The sequence below is a fragment of the Aspergillus oryzae genome, chromosome 3, assembly GCF_000184455.2.
Source record: "Aspergillus oryzae RIB40 DNA, chromosome 3".
Classification (NCBI taxonomy): Eukaryota; Fungi; Ascomycota; class Eurotiomycetes; order Eurotiales; family Aspergillaceae; genus Aspergillus; species Aspergillus oryzae.
This window is the reverse complement of record NC_036437.1, coordinates 2,068,926-2,090,038: the sequence shown is the minus strand read 5'-3', so window position 1 is coordinate 2,090,038 and position 21,113 is coordinate 2,068,926. Positions and strand designations below refer to the sequence as shown.

At 50.9% G+C, this 21,113-nt stretch overlaps 7 protein-coding genes across 7 annotated transcripts; 5 read left to right on the top strand and 2 right to left on the bottom strand.

Annotated features, from left to right (window-relative positions):
* Positions 1-709: 709 nt before the first annotated feature.
* Positions 710-6,139, top strand: AO090023000802 (clathrin heavy chain; the record flags this gene model as incomplete). The annotated part of the gene is made up of 5 exons (XM_023235767.1): positions 710-748; positions 956-982; positions 1,060-1,431; positions 1,504-5,727; positions 5,783-6,139. 5 exons carry the CDS (start codon positions 710-712, stop codon positions 6,137-6,139), a joined length of 5,019 nt encoding a protein of 1,672 aa, XP_023090756.1.
* Positions 6,140-8,783: 2,644 nt separating this feature from the next.
* AO090023000801 (pyruvate carboxylase) lies at positions 8,784-12,426 on the top strand (the record flags this gene model as incomplete). The annotated part of the gene is made up of 2 exons (XM_001821254.3): positions 8,784-12,257; positions 12,319-12,426. The coding sequence occupies 2 exons, from the start codon at positions 8,784-8,786 to the stop codon at positions 12,424-12,426; spliced, it is 3,582 nt and encodes a 1,193-aa protein (XP_001821306.1).
* A 372-nt stretch (positions 12,427-12,798) lies between these two features.
* Positions 12,799-14,634, bottom strand: AO090023000800 (putative carboxylesterase; the record flags this gene model as incomplete). The annotated part of the gene is made up of 4 exons (XM_023235766.1): positions 12,799-13,787; positions 13,858-14,136; positions 14,193-14,216; positions 14,304-14,634. The coding sequence occupies 4 exons, from the start codon at positions 14,632-14,634 to the stop codon at positions 12,799-12,801; spliced, it is 1,623 nt and encodes a 540-aa protein (XP_023090755.1).
* Positions 14,635-16,270: 1,636 nt separating this feature from the next.
* Positions 16,271-16,741, top strand: AO090023000799 (uncharacterized protein; the record flags this gene model as incomplete). Its single annotated transcript, XM_001821252.3, has 2 exons — positions 16,271-16,435; positions 16,517-16,741. 2 exons carry the CDS (start codon positions 16,271-16,273, stop codon positions 16,739-16,741), a joined length of 390 nt encoding a protein of 129 aa, XP_001821304.1.
* Positions 16,742-17,637: 896 nt separating this feature from the next.
* AO090023000798 (60S ribosomal protein uL5) lies at positions 17,638-18,333 on the bottom strand (the record flags this gene model as incomplete). The annotated part of the gene is made up of 3 exons (XM_001821251.3): positions 17,638-17,764; positions 17,818-18,067; positions 18,180-18,333. 3 exons carry the CDS (start codon positions 18,331-18,333, stop codon positions 17,638-17,640), a joined length of 531 nt encoding a protein of 176 aa, XP_001821303.3.
* A 411-nt stretch (positions 18,334-18,744) lies between these two features.
* On the top strand, positions 18,745-19,731 carry AO090023000797 (small nuclear ribonucleoprotein-associated protein; the record flags this gene model as incomplete). Its single annotated transcript, XM_023235765.1, has 5 exons — positions 18,745-18,771; positions 18,928-18,999; positions 19,062-19,485; positions 19,546-19,590; positions 19,649-19,731. 5 exons carry the CDS (start codon positions 18,745-18,747, stop codon positions 19,729-19,731), a joined length of 651 nt encoding a protein of 216 aa, XP_023090754.1.
* Positions 19,732-20,233: 502 nt separating this feature from the next.
* On the top strand, positions 20,234-20,978 carry AO090023000796 (pyruvate transporter MPC1; the record flags this gene model as incomplete). Its single annotated transcript, XM_001821249.3, has 4 exons — positions 20,234-20,306; positions 20,500-20,572; positions 20,677-20,835; positions 20,903-20,978. The coding sequence occupies 4 exons, from the start codon at positions 20,234-20,236 to the stop codon at positions 20,976-20,978; spliced, it is 381 nt and encodes a 126-aa protein (XP_001821301.1).
* Positions 20,979-21,113: the final 135 nt, after the last annotated feature.

Genomic DNA, 21,113 nt, shown 5'->3' with positions numbered 1-21,113 from the left:
TGTATCTTATTTGTGAGTAATTAAGCGTGTGTTAGCGTTTGTCCCTCTGTCTTTGAAGTCCATGTCATAACACTACCAAGTAAGGGTGCACTACGGTACAAAGCAATTGCAAAGGAGTCAAGTACTTAGAGCTCCTTTCACTTTTCGTATTTCTTGGACATAACCATCGGGCTGACAATAAAGTGAGTCACATGAACATATCTCTCTAAAAAAGGTGAATGGGCAGTGGGTAACTTCGATTCATTGTTCGATCAACAGTTGAATTCTTAGTCTAAGAAAAAGACAATGGTTTCGATCGTTCATTTAAATGAATGATTATCTTATAAACTTGACTCGCTTGAGATAAAGAGTCGTTCTCTGCTTTTAGATTCAATTATAATTCAGAGATCAGTGTCTTTGGTTGTTCAAAGCAGGTCCAGACCATCTCACTCTATCTGCCCCTGGCTGCACGTGACGCCCCATAAGCGACACCTCAGCAACGACGGCCGCGCCGGTCTCCTGAGGTCACTTCCGCTTCCCCAGTCTATCATCAACTTACCCTCTCCCTGTTTCAAAGCCTCCTTTTCCTCCCCCTCTTACTTCTTTCCCTTCATTCCGTCTTTAGCTTCAATTTTAAATTCTCTTTCTTTCTCTTTCCTTATAACCCGGTGGAATTTATTTGCGTGGCGTTTCGTTGGTTGGGTGAGGTCGTCCTGCGGCCTACGTAAATATGGCTCCTCTCCCCATCAAGTTTACGGAGCTTATTAATGTATTCTCCGACCCTTGACTTCAATACTATCAGATTAGTGATGGGAAGCTGACCCGTGTTTCTATACTTGCAGTTGACAAATGCTGAAATTGCGGTATGTCTTGTCGCACTGCCAGCTCGTGGTCTTTAAGGCTGCGGTGCTAGTCGCGCCCAACCATACCCACCCTAACTGTTGTCAACATCTACTTACGTTGCTACTCTTACCAGCCGGCATCTATCGGGTTCAACTCATGTGTAAGTCCCACACACATACTACACCGTTGCCCCTCAATTGATCTACAGTGTGCTAATTGCCCCCCTCTTCGCAACAGACTCTAGAATCGGATCACTATGTCTGCGTTCGGCAAAAGCTCAATGAAGAAGATAAACCTCAAGTTATCATCATCAACTTAAAGAATAACAATGAAATCCTCAAACGGCCAATTAACGCCGATAGTGCTATCATGCACTGGACCAAAAACATCATCGCTTTGAAGGCTCAAGGCCGCACAATCCAAATCTTCGATCTTGGGGCGAAACAGAAGCTGAAGTCAGCGGTGATGAATGAGGATGTTGTTTACTGGAAGTGGTTCAGCGACAAGTGCCTGGGTCTGGTAACGGACTCGTCCGTTTACCACTGGGATGTCTTCGACCCTACACAGTCTCAGCCACTCAAGATCTTCGACCGACTCCCTAACTTGAGCGTACGTCATATGCATCGAACACACGTAAACAAGCGATTGGAACTGGAAAGCTGATATCTTGATATTTAATAGGGGTGCCAAATTATCAACTATCGCGTTAACGATGATGAGAAATGGATGGTAGTAGTTGGAATCAGCCAGCAGCAGGGGCGTGTTGTGGGCTCGATGCAGCTGTACTCTAAGGAACGTGGGATCTCGCAATTCATCGAAGGACATGCTGCCGCCTTCGCTTCGATTCGAGTCGAGGGTTCTCCTTTGGAACATAAGCTCTTCACCTTTGCCGTTCGGACCCAGACCGGTGCCAAGTTACAGATCGCCGAGATTGACCACCAAGATCCGAACCCCCGATTCCAGAAGAAGGCTGTCGAGGTGTATTTCCCTCAAGAGGCTGTCAATGATTTCCCGGTGGCGATGCAAGTATCTCGGAAGTACGATGTCGTGTATCTTGTCACCAAGTATGGCTTCATTCATCTCTATGATCTCGAGACTGGCACCTGCATTTTCATGAACCGGATCTCCAGCGAGACCATTTTCACTACCGCGCCCGACTCAGATTCGGCTGGCTTGGTTGGTGTGAACCGCAAGGGTCAGGTTCTGTCCGTCAGCGTTGATGAGAACACGATTGTTCAGTACTTGATGGAGAACCCTGCTATGTCTGGGCTTGCAGTGAGGCTTGCCTCCAAGGCTGGACTTGCCGGTGCGGACCATCTCTACCAGCAACAGTTTGACAACCTCCTTGCCCAGGGCAACTACTCTGAGGCTGCTAAGATCGCCGCAAACTCGCCCCGCGGATTCCTTCGCACTCCGGAAACCATCAACCGCTTCAAGAATGCTCCTCAAACCGGGCAGCAAATGTCTGTTATCCTCCAGTACTTTGGAATGCTTTTGGACAAGGGATCTCTGAACAAATACGAGAGTGTTGAGCTCGTCCGCCCCGTCTTGCAGCAAAACCGGAAGCACCTCCTTGAGAAGTGGATGCGTGAAGAAAAGCTGGAGGGCTCCGAGGAACTTGGAGATATTGTTCGACCCTATGACATGAACCTTGCTCTGCAGATTTACTTGCAAGCCAATGTTCCTCACAAGGTCATCGCTGGCTTTGCAGAGACTGGGCAATTCGATAAGATTCTCGCGTACTCCAAGCAGGTCGGTTATCAGCCTGACTATACCCAGCTGTTGCAGCATATTGTGCGTGTGAACCCTGAGAAGGGTGCCGAATTTGCTGCTCAGCTCGCCAACGAGGAATCTGGTGCACTGATCGACCTGGATCGTGTTGTGGACGTATTCTTGTCTCAGAACATGATCCAGCAGGCGACTTCTTTCTTGTTGGATGCCCTCAAGGATAACAAGCCTGAGCATGGTCATCTGCAGACACGGTTACTTGAGATGAACCTGGTCAACGCCCCTCAAGTGGCTGATGCTATCCTTGGCAACGAGATCTTCACCCACTACGATCGCCCAAGAATTTCCCAGCTGTGCGAGAATGCTGGCCTCATCCAACGCGCCCTGGAGAACACTGATGATCCTACAGCCATCAAGCGTAACATCGTCCGCACCGACAAGCTGAGCCCTGAATGGTTGATGAATTACTTCGGTCGTCTTTCTGTTGAGCAGACTCTCGACTGCATGGATACGATGTTGCAGGTGAACATCCGTCAGAATTTGCAAGCCGTCGTTCAGCTTGCCACCAAGTTCTCCGATCTCCTGGGTCCTGGTAGCCTCATCAGCCTTTTCGAGAAGTACCGTACTGCTGAAGGTCTTTACTACTACCTTGGAAGCATCGTTAACCTTAGCGAGGACCCCGAGGTTCACTTCAAGTACATCGAAGCTGCTACTGCCATGGGCCAGGTCACTGAGGTTGAGCGTATTTGCCGTGAGAGCAACTACTACAACCCCGAAAAGGTGAAGAACTTCCTAAAGGAGGCCAAGTTGACGGAACAGCTCCCACTGATCATTGTCTGCGATCGATTCAACTTTATCCACGACCTCGTTCTCTATCTCTACCAGAACCAGCAGTACAAGTCTATTGAGGTCTACGTACAGCGTGTCAACCCTTCCCGTGCTCCGGCAGTGGTTGGAGGGTTACTGGACGTTGATTGCGAAGAGAGCATTATCAAGAACCTTCTCTCTACGGTAGATCCAGCCGTTATCCCGATTGATGAGCTTGTCAACGAGGTGGAGAGTCGGAATAGGCTCAAGCTGCTCTTGCCTTTCCTCGAGGCTACTCTCGCCACCGGTAATCAGCAACAGGCTGTGTACAATGCTCTTGCGAAGATCTATATCGATAGCAATAACGACCCCGAGAAGTTCCTCAAGGAGAACGATATGTATGACACACTGACTGTCGGCAAGTACTGTGAGAAGCGCGACCCGAACCTGGCCTATATCGCGTATAGGAAAGGTCAAAATGACTTGGAGCTCATCAACATCACCAACGAGAACGCCATGTATCGTGCCCAGGCACGCTACCTCGTTGAGAGGGCTGATCCGGAAATCTGGTCCTTCGTCTTGAGTGAAAACAATGTTCACCGTAGGTCCATGGTTGACCAGGTCATCGCAACTGCAGTGCCTGAATCGACGGAACCTGACAAGGTGTCTGTTGCTGTTAAGGCCTTCCTTGAAGCCGACCTGCCTGGCGAGCTTATCGAGCTGCTAGAGAAGATTATCCTTGAGCCATCACCTTTCAGTGACAATGGCAGCTTGCAGAACCTGCTTATGCTCACCGCTGCCAAGGCTGACAAGGGCCGCCTGATGGACTATATTCATCAGCTCAACGAATTCAGCCCTGATGAAATTGCGGAAATGTGTATCTCGGTTGGCTTGTATGAGGAGGCTTTCGAAATTTACAAGAAGGTCAACAACTACATTGCCGCCGTCAATGTCCTTGTTGAGAACATTGTTAGCATTGATCGTGCCCAAGAGTTTGCTGAGCGTGTTGAGTTGCCGGATGTATGGAGCAAGGTTGCCAAGGCACAACTAGACGGTCTTCGTGTGTCTGACTCGATCGAGTCGTACATCCGTGCTAGTGACCCTTCGAACTACCTTGAGGTCATTGAAACCGCAACCCACGCTGGCAAGGATGAGGATCTCGTTAAGTATCTCAAGATGGCACGCAAGACTTTGCGGGAGCCCCCTATTGACACTGCTTTGGCCTTCGCCTACGCCAGACTCGATCAACTCTCAGAACTTGAGGACTTCTTGCGGTCGACCAATGTTGCGGATGTTGAGACATCTGGTGACAAGGCCTACGAGGAAGGCTACCATGAAGCTGCCAAGATCTTCTACACTAGCATCTCGAACTGGGCCAAGCTTGCCACAACCTTGGTACACTTGGAAGACTACCAAGCTGCGGTGGAATGTGCCCGCAAGGCCAACAGTGTCAAGGTCTGGAAGCAGGTCAACGAAGCATGCGTCAACAAGAAGGAGTTCCGTCTTGCCCAGATCTGTGGTCTCAATCTCATCGTCCATGCTGAGGAGCTGCAGGATCTTGTTCGCCAATACGAACGCAACGGTTACTTCGATGAACTTATCTCTGTTCTGGAGGCTGGCTTGGGCTTGGAGAGGGCCCACATGGGTATGTTCACTGAGTTGGGTATTGCGCTCTCCAAGTACCACCCTGATCGGGTCATGGAGCACCTCAAACTCTTCTGGTCCCGTATCAATATCCCCAAGATGATCCGGGCTTGCGAGGATGCCAACCTCTGGCCAGAGCTGGTGTTCTTGTACTGCCACTATGATGAGTGGGATAACGCCGCATTGGCAATGATGGAGCGTGCTGCCGACGCTTGGGAACATCACTCATTCAAGGATATCATCGTCAAGGTCGCTAATCTTGAGATTTACTATCGTGCTCTCAACTTCTACCTGCAAGAGCAGCCTCTGCTTCTTACCGATCTGCTCCAGGTTTTGACCGCCAGGATTGACGTCAATCGTGTTGTTCGCATTTTCCAGTCCTCAGATAACATACCCTTGATCAAGCCCTTCCTCCTGAACGTCCAGACCCAAAACAAGAGGGCAGTGAACGATGCCATCAATGACCTCTTGATCGAGGAGGAAGATTACAAGACCCTGCGCGACTCAGTGGACAACTACGATAACTTCGACGCCGTGGAACTGGCTCAGCGTCTGGAGAAGCACGAACTGATCTTCTTCCGTCAGATTGCTGCGAACATCTACCGCAATAATAAGCGTTGGGAGAAGTCGATTACACTTTCGAAGCAGGACAAGCTCTACAAGGATGCAATTGAGACCGCGGCGCTCTCGGGCAAGGCTGAGGTGGTGGAGGAGCTCCTTCGCTACGTAAGTTTCTGCTACACCCTACCTGTGGAAGTACTTTGCTAACTTTCGATTTTAGTTTGTGGACATTGGCAGCAGGGAATGCTACGTTGGTATGCTGTATGCCTGCTACGACCTTATCCGTCCCGATGTGATCATGGAGGTCTCGTGGCGCCACGGCCTTCACGATTTCACCATGCCCTACATGATCAACTTCCTGTGCGAGCAGACGCGTACGATCGAGATGCTCAAGAAGGACAACGAGGAGCGCAAGAAGCGCGAAGTCACACAGAAGACCGAAGAGGACAACACACCGATCCTGGGTGGCTCGCGGCTGATGTTGACCCAGGGTCCAGCGGCGCCCGTGCCAAGTCCTATGCCGTATCAACAGACCAACGGGATCACGCCGCAGGCCACCGGCTTCCGCCCGTTCTAGACACGTACGCATCTTACGCCTCCCTTGTCAGCTGAAGAATTTCTTTTTTTTCTATTTTGTTTTTATTCCCTCTTCCAACGGGGTTTCGTGTATGTATAGCATAAGCCATGGATGATCTGCCGTTGATCTTGGTGAGACTAAAAACCGGAGAGGGTCGTAGAGGATGTCCACCGGGGGCGGTTCTTTTGCAGACCTTGATGGATCGTCATTGACGTCTTGTTTATTTTCTTATTCCATAATTCTCTCTTCCTTTGTTGCTTTCTATGCCCCTCCCCTGTATTTGATAGTCCTCGAAAATTCTTGATGATGAGCCGTGCAGTACGCTCACGGGAAGCAATGGTATTGTTTTCTTGACGTGACGAAGTTGCCCCATAGGGGGTTACACCTTAATCCTCGCCAGTAGTAGTAGTAGGGGTAATTATCCCACAGAGTTTGTGGAGACTCCTAGTTAGCTCTCCATTGTACCACGTCGGTGGAAAGGAAGTAGAAGACAGGTAAGCCGGTTAAAAGAACGGACGGTGGTGGTCTGGATGGGAGTGACCTTAGCCGTGGGGTGGGTAAATCAGGAGGAACGAATGGAATGGTTGGACAGTCGGAGGATGTTACGGAGAAATGGATGCATCAGACAGGCATATATGAGATGCGACGCTTGCTGCAGGAGAAGGTGCATTATCTCGAAGATGCCCAGACTGTGAGCTACCTGATACAGTACATATGTACCTCTTGTTCTCGGTGTGACGGTTTCGGTAACCTTGGCAAACGGAGAGCGAATTCTGCCCGAGATTTTTCCAGGTCACGAGAAATAACGGGGTGGAGTATGAGGTCAAGTTTGAAGTCACTAACCTCGGCCCAGGCCAAAACGAGACGTCCGGAAAGCGTTCTCCGGGGGTGGGTTTCCATTTGTAGATCCCTTTGCCTAAGCCCATCTGCAAATTTCGGCATCGCAGCTTGCATCTGGCCTTCTGGCCCCTCCCGCCTTCGCCTATCTTCGGCCATACGAGATCGTTTCGAATAACGCGAACCCTCTTGAGGAAACTGGGCCATTTTGATTACCATTTCTTATTTCCTTTTCCTGTCCCCGTGAGCCATTTTTGACTTTATTTTATTCTATTCGATTGCGTTTCATTTTATTTTTAGTTTCTTCCCTTCCAATTCTTTTTCTTGTGCCTGGAGGGAATTAGCCCGAGGACCCGAGGTACATACAGAGCAAGAAAACGTCAGGTCCTGAACCTCCCGATTCAATTCGGCAATCTTAGGATTCCCTACGAGGGAAGTCATTGGAGGAAGCGTAGTTGATGGCCGGTTAATTATTGATTTCACTATCTTGTTTTATCATCCTTTGCCGAGAATTGATCGCCCGTATGGATTGGGATCATGCGGATAAGAAAAAAAAAAAAAAGCTAGAATAAAAAGGAAGCGTAAAACTATGACATTGCATAAATGAAGGATCGTCCATTGGCCAATGATTTGGACCAACGGGAGTTCTTAATGAGAATGTGGGATATCATCTACCTGTACTCCGTATAGGTAGTAGTAATGGGCCAAGAGTTATAAATGAGATTAGCATACAGAATTGGGAGCGGAGTGGGAAATATTAAAAAAACATAAATTGAAAATTGAGAAAAAAGAAATTTTCTTTTTTTTAAAAAAAAAATTCAACGGGTGGTTACCTAAACAAAAGAAACAAGAGGTTGGTCTGGTCCCCATCACTTGGTAAACATTATGGGGAAGTTCCAAGGGAAAGCACACTATGAGGGGGGATTATTTGCAGACTATGAGAGTGGGGACCGTGGGACGTCATCCATGGCATTGGAGTGGTATTCTTGGACTATTTACCCTTGGCACCTGGGAGGTGTGACCGGTGTGCCGGTGAGATCAAGAGGATAGGATCACTCTTCCTTGAAGGGTTTCGGTATGTACCAGAGATGAAGTGATAAGGGGATCACTGTAGGTTAGACTTTTTGATGTCATGTGAAGCTTGCCAATTGATAGTTAGAGTTAGCGTTTAGGATAGTTCAGTTTCGGATCTGTATGGTCACTGTCACTGTCACACTGTATGCCTGGTATCATAGGTCTTGTATGTTATCCGGAGTATGGAGGGATGTTCCACAGCTGGGCCTGAGGCAGAGACCCGCCCCTCCTCGTCCCCTCCCTGTGCTTTTCTTTATCAGTTTCCCAATCTCTTTGCCCTCCGTTGACATATTAGACCATTCTTCTCTCGCATTCTTTTTCTTCTTTCTCTTCATCCTTTTCTTCAACTACCACTCAACTCCTTTCCTCTCTCATCCACTCCTCTCCCCTCCTTCTCCAAGTAGAGAGATCTCGGCTCGATATCTTTTCGGGTCCCTCCAACGATCTACCCCTCATAGTAATTCTCCCCCCGCGTTCTTCCTCAGATTCCCGTTCCGAAACCGGGAGATTTTCTTCCCCTCCGCGAGCTGTCCGGCGGAAAGCTACTCGTCGTCTCCGCTAGCTAGAGGTGACTCACTGCTACCTCCCGGACCCATTGGTCTTGCCTCTAACTTTTTAAACCCTTGGTCCTTCTAGAACATCTTGCTTCTCTCTTCTCCCTCTCCGCTCCATTCTTCCTCTATCCTCTCCTCCTCCTAACCCTCCTCCCTCACCTTTCACATCACCTCCCACCATGGCGGCTCCGTTTCGTCAGCCTGAGGAGGCGGTCGATGACACCGAGTTCATCGATGACCACCATGAACACCTCCGTGATACCGTGCACCATCGGTTGCGCGCCAATTCCTCCATTATGCACTTCCAGAAGATCCTCGTCGCCAACCGTGGTGAGATCCCCATTCGTATCTTCAGAACGGCCCACGAGCTGTCATTGCAGACGGTTGCTATCTACTCTCATGAGGATCGACTGTCAATGCACCGTCAAAAGGCCGATGAGGCCTACATGATTGGCCACCGCGGTCAGTACACCCCTGTCGGTGCGTACCTGGCGGGCGATGAGATCATCAAGATCGCCCTGGAGCACGGTGTCCAGCTGATCCACCCGGGCTACGGTTTCTTGTCCGAGAACGCCGACTTCGCCCGCAAGGTTGAGAACGCCGGCATTGTCTTTGTGGGACCCACTCCCGATACCATTGACAGCTTGGGTGACAAGGTGTCGGCCCGTCGGCTGGCCATTAAGTGCGAGGTCCCTGTCGTTCCGGGTACGGAGGGCCCCGTCGAGCGCTATGAGGAGGTCAAGGCGTTCACAGACACCTATGGCTTCCCCATCATCATCAAGGCTGCCTTTGGCGGTGGTGGCCGTGGTATGCGTGTGGTCCGTGACCAGGCCGAGCTGCGTGACTCGTTCGAGCGAGCCACCTCTGAGGCCCGCTCCGCCTTCGGCAATGGTACCGTCTTCGTCGAGCGCTTCCTCGACAAACCCAAGCACATTGAAGTCCAGCTTCTGGGTGACAGCCACGGCAACGTTGTCCATCTGTTTGAGCGTGACTGCTCCGTGCAGCGTCGTCACCAGAAGGTCGTTGAGGTTGCTCCGGCTAAGGACCTGCCAGCCGATGTCCGGGACCGCATCCTGGCCGATGCTGTGAAGCTGGCCAAGTCCGTCAACTACCGTAACGCCGGTACAGCTGAGTTCCTGGTGGACCAGCAGAACCGCCACTACTTCATTGAAATCAATCCTCGTATCCAAGTCGAGCACACCATCACCGAAGAGATTACTGGTATCGATATCGTGGCTGCACAGATCCAGATTGCTGCTGGTGCAAGCCTCGAGCAACTGGGCCTGACTCAGGACCGCATCTCCGCCCGCGGATTTGCCATTCAATGTCGTATCACCACGGAAGATCCCGCCAAGGGGTTCTCTCCGGATACTGGTAAGATTGAGGTTTATCGTTCCGCTGGTGGTAACGGTGTCCGTCTGGATGGTGGTAACGGTTTCGCTGGTGCTATCATCACCCCTCACTACGACTCCATGCTGGTCAAGTGTACCTGCCGTGGTTCGACCTATGAAATCGCTCGTCGCAAGGTTGTGCGTGCCTTGGTCGAGTTCCGTATTCGTGGTGTGAAGACCAACATTCCCTTCCTGACTTCGCTTCTGAGCCACCCGACCTTCGTCGATGGAAACTGCTGGACCACTTTCATCGACGACACCCCTGAATTGTTCTCTCTTGTCGGCAGTCAGAACCGTGCCCAGAAGCTGCTCGCATACCTCGGCGATGTAGCTGTCAACGGTAGTAGCATCAAGGGCCAAATTGGCGAGCCCAAGCTCAAGGGTGATGTCATCAAGCCGAAGCTTTTCGATGCCGAGGGCAAGCCGCTTGACGTTTCCGCCCCCTGCACCAAGGGTTGGAAGCAGATTCTGGACCGGGAGGGCCCGGCTGCCTTTGCGAAGGCCGTGCGTGCCAACAAGGGTTGCTTGATCATGGATACTACCTGGCGTGACGCCCACCAGTCTTTGCTGGCCACCCGTGTGCGTACCATCGACTTGTTGAACATCGCCCATGAGACCAGCTACGCCTACTCCAATGCGTACAGTTTGGAATGCTGGGGTGGTGCTACCTTCGATGTGGCCATGCGTTTCCTCTATGAGGACCCCTGGGACCGCCTGCGCAAGATGCGTAAGGCTGTTCCTAACATCCCATTCCAGATGTTGCTCCGTGGTGCCAACGGTGTCGCCTACTCTTCCCTCCCAGACAACGCCATCTACCACTTCTGTAAGCAGGCTAAGAAGTGCGGTGTCGACATTTTCCGTGTTTTCGACGCCCTCAACGATGTCGATCAGCTCGAGGTCGGTATCAAGGCTGTTCATGCTGCCGAGGGTGTTGTCGAGGCCACCATGTGCTACAGCGGTGACATGCTGAACCCCCACAAGAAGTACAACCTGGAGTACTACATGGCCTTGGTGGATAAGATTGTAGCCATGAAGCCTCACATCCTTGGTATCAAGGATATGGCCGGTGTGCTGAAGCCCCAGGCCGCTCGCCTGTTGGTGGGCTCCATCCGTCAGCGCTACCCTGACCTTCCCATCCACGTCCACACCCACGACTCCGCTGGTACTGGTGTAGCTTCCATGATTGCCTGTGCCCAGGCGGGTGCCGACGCCGTGGACGCCGCGACCGACAGCATGTCCGGTATGACCTCCCAGCCTAGCATTGGTGCCATTCTGGCCTCTCTTGAGGGCACTGAGCAAGACCCCGGTCTCAACCTCGCCCACGTGCGCGCTATTGATAGCTACTGGGCACAGCTGCGCTTGCTCTACTCTCCTTTCGAGGCGGGTCTCACTGGCCCCGACCCTGAGGTCTACGAGCACGAGATCCCTGGTGGTCAGTTGACCAACCTTATCTTCCAGGCCAGTCAGCTCGGCTTGGGCCAGCAGTGGGCCGAAACCAAGAAGGCCTATGAGGCGGCTAATGATTTACTCGGCGACATTGTAAAGGTCACTCCCACCTCCAAGGTGGTCGGTGACTTGGCTCAGTTCATGGTCTCGAACAAACTGACTCCGGAGGATGTTGTTGAGCGTGCTGGTGAGCTGGACTTCCCTGGTTCTGTGCTCGAATTCCTCGAAGGTCTCATGGGACAGCCCTTCGGTGGATTCCCCGAGCCATTGCGCTCCCGCGCCCTGCGCGATCGCCGCAAGCTCGAGAAGCGTCCAGGTCTCTACCTCGAGCCTTTGGATTTGGCTAAGATCAAGAGCCAGATCCGTGAGAAGTTCGGTGCTGCTACTGAGTATGACGTGGCCAGCTATGCCATGTATCCCAAGGTCTTCGAGGACTACAAGAAGTTCGTCCAGAAGTTCGGTGATCTCTCCGTCTTGCCCACACGGTACTTCTTGGCCAAGCCTGAGATTGGCGAGGAGTTCCACGTTGAGCTGGAGAAGGGTAAGGTGCTCATCCTGAAGTTGTTGGCCATCGGCCCTCTTTCAGAGCAGACTGGTCAGCGTGAGGTCTTCTACGAAGTCAACGGTGAGGTGCGCCAGGTCGCTGTTGATGACAACAAGGCTTCCGTGGACAACACTTCACGCCCTAAGGCCGATGTGGGTGACAGCAGCCAGGTCGGTGCTCCTATGAGCGGTGTGGTTGTTGAAATCCGTGTCCACGATGGTCTGGAGGTTAAGAAGGGTGACCCACTTGCCGTCCTGAGTGCCATGAAGATGGTAAGTTCATTCCGAATCATTTTTCTCACTGGTCAACTACAGATGCTAACAGCTTATCCAGGAAATGGTTATCTCTGCTCCTCACAGTGGAAAGGTCTCCAGCTTGCTGGTCAAGGAGGGCGATTCTGTGGATGGCCAGGATCTCGTCTGCAAGATCGTCAAAGCGTAAGCAAAATAAAAGCTAAAGAAAAGAAAGAAAAAAAAAGAGGGCTACTAAAACATGCCGCGGAAGTGCATGATGAAATGAATATTTGGATGTTTCATGTTCATATTAGAGCGTTGTTTGTCCCCCTTGTTTGCTGTTTATCTGGGTCGGGTTCAGGATTTTCCTTTACGATAACAGGGGCCGAAAAAACACAAGGCCTCTTTGCTACTATATCTGAATTGAGTGACTTAATGATTTCATCTTATTTGTCTTGTAGCATCTCAATCGCGACGTATATATATGCTACTTCGAATTGGATGTAGGCTCATGAAGATCTAGATTCGGACATATCCTTAGCGCTCTCTCTATATAAACTTAACATAGTACTTCCAATAGTCAAAGTTTAGCAATAGGACCATTACCCTGTTCACCAACCGCCCTCAAGGCCTTCCACACTCGTATTGCCTCATCCCAGAGACCATCCTGCCAAATCTCCACCGATCCATCAGATCTTAGCTTCCTCATCTCCCGGTGGCTCTTCGTGCCCCAACCAATATCCGATTCACCATGAACAAACTTAGTCAGTGGTTCGATAAACGCACTCTTAATCATCGACTTCTCATCAGCCTGGAGAACAGATCCATTCCCCCACCACCAGATATACTGGTCCGTAGCATGTGTAACTCCCCATTCCGGCGGAATAGTCTCATCCGCGCACTTAAGCCGGTGCTCAATGCGATAACGGTACAGGAGATGGGCGGCACCACCCAGCACGAGAGAATGCACGAGCCCTCGCTGCATATTATACACCTGCATATCGGCATAAATACGACCGAACGCATCGCAGTTCCAGTCCCGGCATCCGGAGGGCAATTTGCCATCTGGGCAGTATAGTTTCATCAGCGTATCTACCAAGGGAGTCGGGTAGTCGGCTAGGAGACGCTTGTAGAGCGAAGAGTGGTCGTTCTGGGGCGGGTACCAGGTAGCGTAGAGGGCACCTTCGTCGCGGCATTCGCCTAGCATGATGCGGATGTTGCGGGCGGCGATACGGCGGCCGATGTTGCCGTTGTCGAGGGATTGGAAGATGGTGGGATGGATGAAGAGAGAGTCAGTTGTGGGGCGGAATTGGTTGATTTCGAGGCTGGTTGCTGCGGAGAGGAGCTTGGAGCCTGGGATGGAGCGGAGCTGGGCGAGCTTGTCGACCCACGAGAGCGTGTGGGGGATGTTGAGGGCGGAGAGGAGCTCATTAAATTGGGTCTGGGCGGATGATGGGGCCTTAGGCTGGGCGACGGGGCTGTTGGACCAGATGCAGGCTTGTTTAATGATTGATTGATCCTCTGGGAGGTGGATATCGTAGGATAATTGGTAGAAAACGGAGTAGGCACCTTTTTGTCGGGTTACGGGTTAGGATATATGGTTCTTTTGTGTATTGGGGCAATTTAGATGGTTGCTTACCGGCTGAGTATCCCGATATGGTGATTTGGGAGGGATTTCCTCCGAAGAGGGAAATGTTGTCTCTCGTCCATTCGAGGGCTAGACGTTGGTCCCAGAAGCCCTGGTTTCCCACTGGTTCACTCACTGTGGCGGCATCGTGCTCAAGCTCAGAGGAGTACAGAAAGCCAAAGACACCCAAACGGTATGCTGGCATAACAATAATAGCATTAAATGCTGCCTCGCCCAGTAGAGCGCCGGCGGAGAAAGTATTCGGGGTTCCGAATTGCAGGAAGCCTCCGTCTATTACATGATTTTGATTAGCCCTTGCGATGAGATATTCTTCCAAGAAAACCTACGGATAAAGACAAGTACTGGCCATCCTATAGAAACGAACTATTATTAGTTTTGCTCTCTTCTCTTCTCTTCTCTTCTCTTTGAGGAGGAGGCTAGGAGGTTAGGCGACATACCATCCTTGGGAGGTTCACCAGTGGGAACCCAAACATTGCATTGAAAGCAGTCCTCACTCCAGTTATCCCCCAGGGAAAGGCCCGGGAAGCTAGGCTGGGGGCAGACGCCGGTTTCTCCAGCGCATTGTCCAGGGTGGTCTTTGCTACCATAGGAATATGATGGTGGTAACCTTTGGGCTTTCCGCCATCGTTTAGTCGGAGGTAAGGCGTAGCGGAGACCTCCGAAGTAATGACACCAGGGGGCATTGGTAGTTCTATCTGTGAGGGTAACACCCTGTACAAATCCCCGGTGTTCGAGGGATTTTAAGTAAGGATTCCGCAAGGGTTCCATGATGTGTATATGCTGGATTGGAGTAGGCAGGGTGATGTTTGCTGGAATGCGCGGCTCAACTGTTTTGTTTTTCAGACAGGTCGACTTGCGGACCCCGACTGGGTTAACAACTTGTAAGGATACAATTGATATTTGGTAGACCAGTCTGATAGGAAGAAGCACTCCTGAATAGATGGTATTGCTATGTTATATAGCTACCAAGGCCGCGCAACTGGCGAAAGTCTCTCAGCGCAATGACCCCAATCATGGCGCCGATAACAGGCTTGATAGCCGAGTAGATAAAGCGGGTGGGGCTGTTGGAGAAGGCCAAGGCAACTCATAGTTGAGAACCGATCGGGTCGGCAAAGCCGCCCTGTGGGAGGAAGAGATATGATAGATGAGGAGAAAACAGAGAGAGAGAAGGATGTCTACAGAGCATGGCCGGTTGTCTCGTTCCGCTTCGGCACTACATCTGGACCCCGGTAGATGCCCGAGGCAGCCATGTCCTCCCCACGGGAAAGGTTCAACCAATAGACACAGTATCATGTCGCACAATTCCGAGATCATTCCGCACCAGAAGATCATTAAAGTCGACATACTGAACTGATGTCTCTGGAGAGAGCGGACCTCAAGTCACACACGCACGAGGATCTACACCTTATCGACCAGTTTACCCCGAGCCCTAATCTGATAGTAACTTTATATAGCCTCGATGATGCCAAAGGCTTACTCCGTGCTACAAGGAACTATTGCTGGCATAGCAATAGTTCGGCGGAGCCATGGGGAAGGTCAGTTCAAGAAAAAGCTAAGTATTGGACCACACAGTCCAGTATTCTGTGGCCCTCAACCTTGGGAATTCAAAGTTTCATTCGCTGCGATCCCCGCATTTGGCAACTCACCTGACGTCAAGCCGCCATCAATGATCGTCCAACGATCCCATTGAATTATACATCGAACTGCGCTGATTGATCACATTCATATTAATTGAACGGTTTGGCCTAAGCGGATCTGGACGCCTCTGTTCCCGCGCCAATAATGATGAATCATCAACGTCTTTGGTTCATCTAGAGCTCCCAAAGACCCCAGACAGTTACGAGGCCTCCATGAATAATGATTGGGTCACTGGGGGTATTTGCCCCCTGCCAGCACTATAGGGAAGTACTGGGATGATGTATCATTCATCCAGACTTTGTTTCATTCCTTGAGTGGCTCTTTCCCTTACCCCTCTCTCTCTGGGTCCCCCGGTATTGTGCCATATATTACGGTCGCGTGTCCGGTGGTGGCTCGTCCCTCTTCAGTTACATTGGTTTGAATATCTCCTATTCCATTTAACGATCAATCTTATCGATCCGGTAAGTTTGCTGAGCTTATGAAATGTCCATTTTGTGCTTTGATACTCGCATTTGTTGGCACACAGTGACTTCCCCGGCACCAAACCGGAAGGATGACGTTTGGGACTTCTGGAGTGGCTTATAATGCATCACTTGCTGTCCTTTGCCTTGATGTTCGAGACACTTGATCTTTATATCATGTACTTGCTTTTGTTCCAACTCATTCGTCCCTTGAACAGAAACTTCGCATCACGTGTTTAACCTGGACAGCAGCTAATACATGCATAGGTGATATAAGAAGCCACTGAAGTCTTACATCAAGCATCATGAGCAACCAGCAGAACAACCCCCAGTCTCCTCGCCATTGGCACGGTAACCTGGGCGATCGCTATGAGCACCACAACGTCTGGGTGAGAGGAGGCCCTCCCCAGCCATACATGGCCCGACGTCCTTCTGCTGCCGAAGCAGCAAGTGCCACGGATGACAGACGTGTACGTCTGCTCAGGTTTTCATCAAACTGTCACATATATACATATTGTTTGACACGGGCTGACTGTCCTTTAACAATCTAGGAGTCTGTCTCATCTAGCATGTCTTCCGGCTCTAACAGCCCCCCAACTGCTCCGAACAGAAGACGGTCTAGTCAGGGTTCGTCACTCTTCGAAAGTCTGACAAACCAGAAGCGGAACTCCACGGATCCTGCTTCGGCCGCACGCCGCGCGAGTTACAATGACCAGGCGCAGCAGGGCGGTTTCTTTGCGAAGTGGTGGGATGGGTATACTCGTGGTTCGAAATAAGCCATGGTCAAGTTCATGCTGTGAAGGAAGGCAGAATGAATTACTGGATGGGAATTTACTATGTTGAACGTTTATATGACTGTATGCTGAAGAGTTTGGCGCTTGATCTTGTATTTATTCGTTCGTCTACAAGCATATCGTGTTAATTGAAGTGGATATATATAGGGTGATGCTCTATACTTCGGTAGTCGTAGAATTTGTTCGACACGCCTTGTTTGATTGCAAGACTGAGTATAGAAATGGGGACAGTTGCGTCGAACTGTACTCATGCCACAGGTCCAGTAGCCAGTGCGCATGAAACGTAGCCCCGGGTTTATACTTACAGACTTCGCACTATGATATGGGAGTACCCCAACAGAAACACTAGTGATCCCATATGATTGACGGCGCTTCGATAAGGGCCCACAAATCTACGATATGCTCTTGATCATGACCCACATAGTTATTACCTTTCTGGACTACAGGACGAGTTTACGACAAGTTGATTTACGGCATACTCCAGGTGAGCATGGAGCCGGGCTGATCTCCGTACCATCCATGTTGGCCAAAGAGCAGAGGAGTACACTGCCACAGGGGACAGGTAGAAGGACATGTTCTTGGACTCTGAAAGAGATCCAACGGCCAAATAGCCACCGATATCACACAGAGTGTGAAGTGGCAAGCATCATGCAAATCTTTTCATCAATGGTTATGCGGATACATCACCCTTTGTGAAGCCTTCATTGTGAAAAGTGGATGCGTTTTTTGAACTTGAGAGTTTGGATTCCTAACACGCCTATCCTCATGCCGTGGTAGAAACAAGTATTTCAAAGCAGAACGGCATTTTTTCTGCCTTTTTTTATTGATTCATCATAAACGCAACCCCCTGGCTCCCCCAAAGACCAGAAATGAAACATTTACCGGACAATTCCGTCGAAGCGGTTCTTGAACCACTTGATGGTCTCGGCCTGGTTGATGCGGTGAGGAGCACCAATACGGGCCTTGCAGCGGCGACGCTTAGCGACACGCTCACCAGGGCGGGTCCTGATCCATGTGTGAGTTTTTGACCTTTGTCGACTGTTCCTGGTTATACTCACATGCAGCAGTAGAAGTCCATGCCGTAGATACCAATGCCAGGGTCGTACTTGATACCAAGATCGATGTGCTCGTTGATACCGAAGCCGAAGTTGCCGGTCTCGGAGAAGTTCCTCTTGCGGAGCTCGTACTCCTTGACCTTGAGGCCACGCTCAAGGATCTCCTCGGCCTTGGGGCCACGGACGGTGACGTGGACGGCGATCTTTTCGTTACGACGGATACCGAAGGTACGGACAGTGTAGCGGGCCTTGCCTATAGATCACGGAAAAATTCTCCCATCAGCCATTCCATCCCGCAATATTTCGTGGCGCTTTCCATATCCTCCATGGTAAAATCAAAAAACTTCGGATCGAGGCGTCCTTACTGTAGACAGGAGTCTGACCGCTCAGCTGCTCGAGCACCTTAGCAGCACGGGTAAGTCTGTCACCAGACTCTCCGACACTGATGTTAAGCACGAGCTTCTGGATGCGCAGCTCGCGCATGGGGTTCGCGCTCTTGTCCTTTCCGTCCGACTGCATGGCGACAAAACGTTAGAAAAAAAATTCTCAGGCGATTAAAGTGGTTGAGTTGGTAAAATGAAACATACCATGGCGACTACTTTGGCGTGTATGGTCGACTCGTGTGATTAGAAGATTCGAAGGGAAGATCGAAAAGTGAGTAAAAGGGAATGTGCGGGCAAAGTGGGAAGCGAGAAGCCCTTAGCGTCTTGGCACCATCGGCTGGCGCTAAACCGCAGAGCCGCGTCTAAGTCACGACACCCGCAGAGCTTCAGGAAGTTTGAGCGGGTGAGCTCGTGCCAGCAAGTCCTCCACCTTATTGACGGGCGCGCAAGCTCAAAGTGAACGTTTAGTAGGAGTTTTCTTCTACTACTTCACGCATATTCTTTGGTTCATATATTAAGCCGCATTCGTGCGCATCTTTCAGGAAAAATGGCTGCCAACAAGCAAGGCAAGATGGTAAGTTTGATTTGATTTATCTTTGTTGCGGTCCAGACCTTTTCCTAAAGTACTTCCAGGATAGTATTGGCTAACTTGTTCAACTTCATAGCAAAACCTTGTAAGTGACAATGCGCTTGTTCGTCCACCCGCCCGCTGGAATCTAACGTGCTGCAGATCAACTATCGGATGAGAGTTACTCTTAACGATGGCCGACAGATGACCGGTCAAATGCTCGCATTTGATAAGGTACATTGACCCTCAATCATTGCTTGCCTTGGTTGAACCTTTCATTGACGGTGACACTTTAGCACATGAACCTCGTCCTCGCCGATACAGAAGAATTCCGCCGCGTCAAGCGGAAGTCCAAGCCGGCTGCTGGACCGGCTAACGCTCCTCTCGTGGAATCGGAAGAGAAGCGAACGCTCGGTCTTACCATTGTGCGCGGTACCCACGTCGTCTCTTGCTCCGTTGATGGACCTCCCCCGGCAGACCCCTCTGCACGACTTGGAACAAGCGTCCCAGGCGCTGCTGCTGCCGCAGCCACTCTCGCCGCCGGTCCTGGAATCAGCAAACCCGCTGGGCGTGGTCTACCTGTCGGACTTGGAGGCCCTGCTGCTGGTGTTGGAGGACCTCCACCTCCTCCTGGCGGCTTCCCTGGTTTCCCTCCTGGTGGTTTCCCAGGAGCGCCGCCACCAGGATTCGCTGGCCGCGGAGCGCCTCCCGGAGGACCTCGTAAGTTTTCCTGGCACTGAGATATGCTTAGAAGTAAGCAGATTACTGACTTTCAATCAGCTGGTTTCGCCCCTCCCCCAGGATTTGCGCCCCAGGGCGGACCTCGTAAGTGACTGATTTTGGTTCATATGTCATACGTCATAGACTAACTGATATTGTGCAGCGGCCGGTTTTCAACCCCCTCCAGGATTCCAGCCTCCGGGCCAGGGACGTGGATTTCCTCCACCAGGATTTGGAGGACGGTGAAGCTCGCATGTCGAGCGGCACAATCGCTTACAATATTCCGACCCCAAGTGAAACATGGCGGCCTACTAGTGTTGGGATAAGAAATACGCATCCTATTCATATACCTGTTCGATGATTAGGCATAGCACACCGAGTTTTACCAGGCAAAGGCGTTGCGGCGTGTGCGGATGCAGGGAATGCCCGAGTAATAGCAAAGGTCGACCTGAAAAGAAAAAGTCGAGGACCAACAGAAATAATGCTACATAGGTTTAAACGCTTAGTATTTATCCCCCCTGCGAATCATACACGGTCATTTCCATGATTTTCTTGTTCGTCCAATCGTAGGTTAATGCTCCGTAATCGAACTGATATTGATTGACCCCGGCAATTGGCTCACGTGACGTTGTCCGGGTAACTCCGCCCGGCAATGATTCCGCAGTCGGTGACGCCGGGCAAGTTCAGTAACTGTCTTCCTGTTCCTGATCACTCTCCACTCCCTTCCCTACCCCAATCTCCAGTCAATATGGCCGCTGCAATTAAGGCGATCAACGCAAAAATCCGTTCCAACAAGGTTCTGGACTATGTCTGCTCTACACGTAAGTGCAATCCCAAACCCTGCCATGGTTCCCTTCTCGACCGAGATCGGCCTGTATCAGGTCTTGCATCCGTAATACAGAGAGGGATAATGATCCATGGGCTCCTGCTATGGTTGCCCTTGGTCCTTATCATGGCGTCACTGAAACAATTCCCAAATGAAAGAACAATGAATAATCTAACCTATCTTACCAGATTTCTGGGGCCCCGTCTCCAACTTCGGTATCCCCGTTGCTGCCGTGATGGACACCCAGAAGGACCCTGAAATGTATGCGCGACCACCTTTCCATCCCCTTATTCTACCCGGCGCAGCTCTATTACCCTCACCACGCAAGATTATGGCAAGAAATAGACGACTAATCCAACAAACAGCATCTCCGGCCAGATGACCGGCGCCCTTGTTATCTACTCGGGTACCTTCATGCGCTATGCCCTCGCCGTCTCCCCCAAGAACTACCTCCTCTTCGCTTGTCACGCCATTAACTTCTCCGCCCAATGTACTCAAGGATACCGCTACCTTAACTACTGGAAGTATGTTGTCTTCGTTACTTAGAACCCGTGATGTAAGGGGGCTGAACAAGCTAACGTAATGTAATAGCTGGGGAGGCCGTGAAGCTAAGCTCGCCGCTGAAGCCGCTGGGAAGGGCTCGCAGGCCCCCGAGGCCGGCGCATAAACGATCCGAACCTTGTCCTACCTGCCGCGTGGCCGACAAACAAGGATGCCCGTTTTCAATCAGTAGTAGATTTAGACCTCACAAGAGACAAGACGCCTATGGATGGCGATTTGTGGAATACAGATCGGTTCGGAT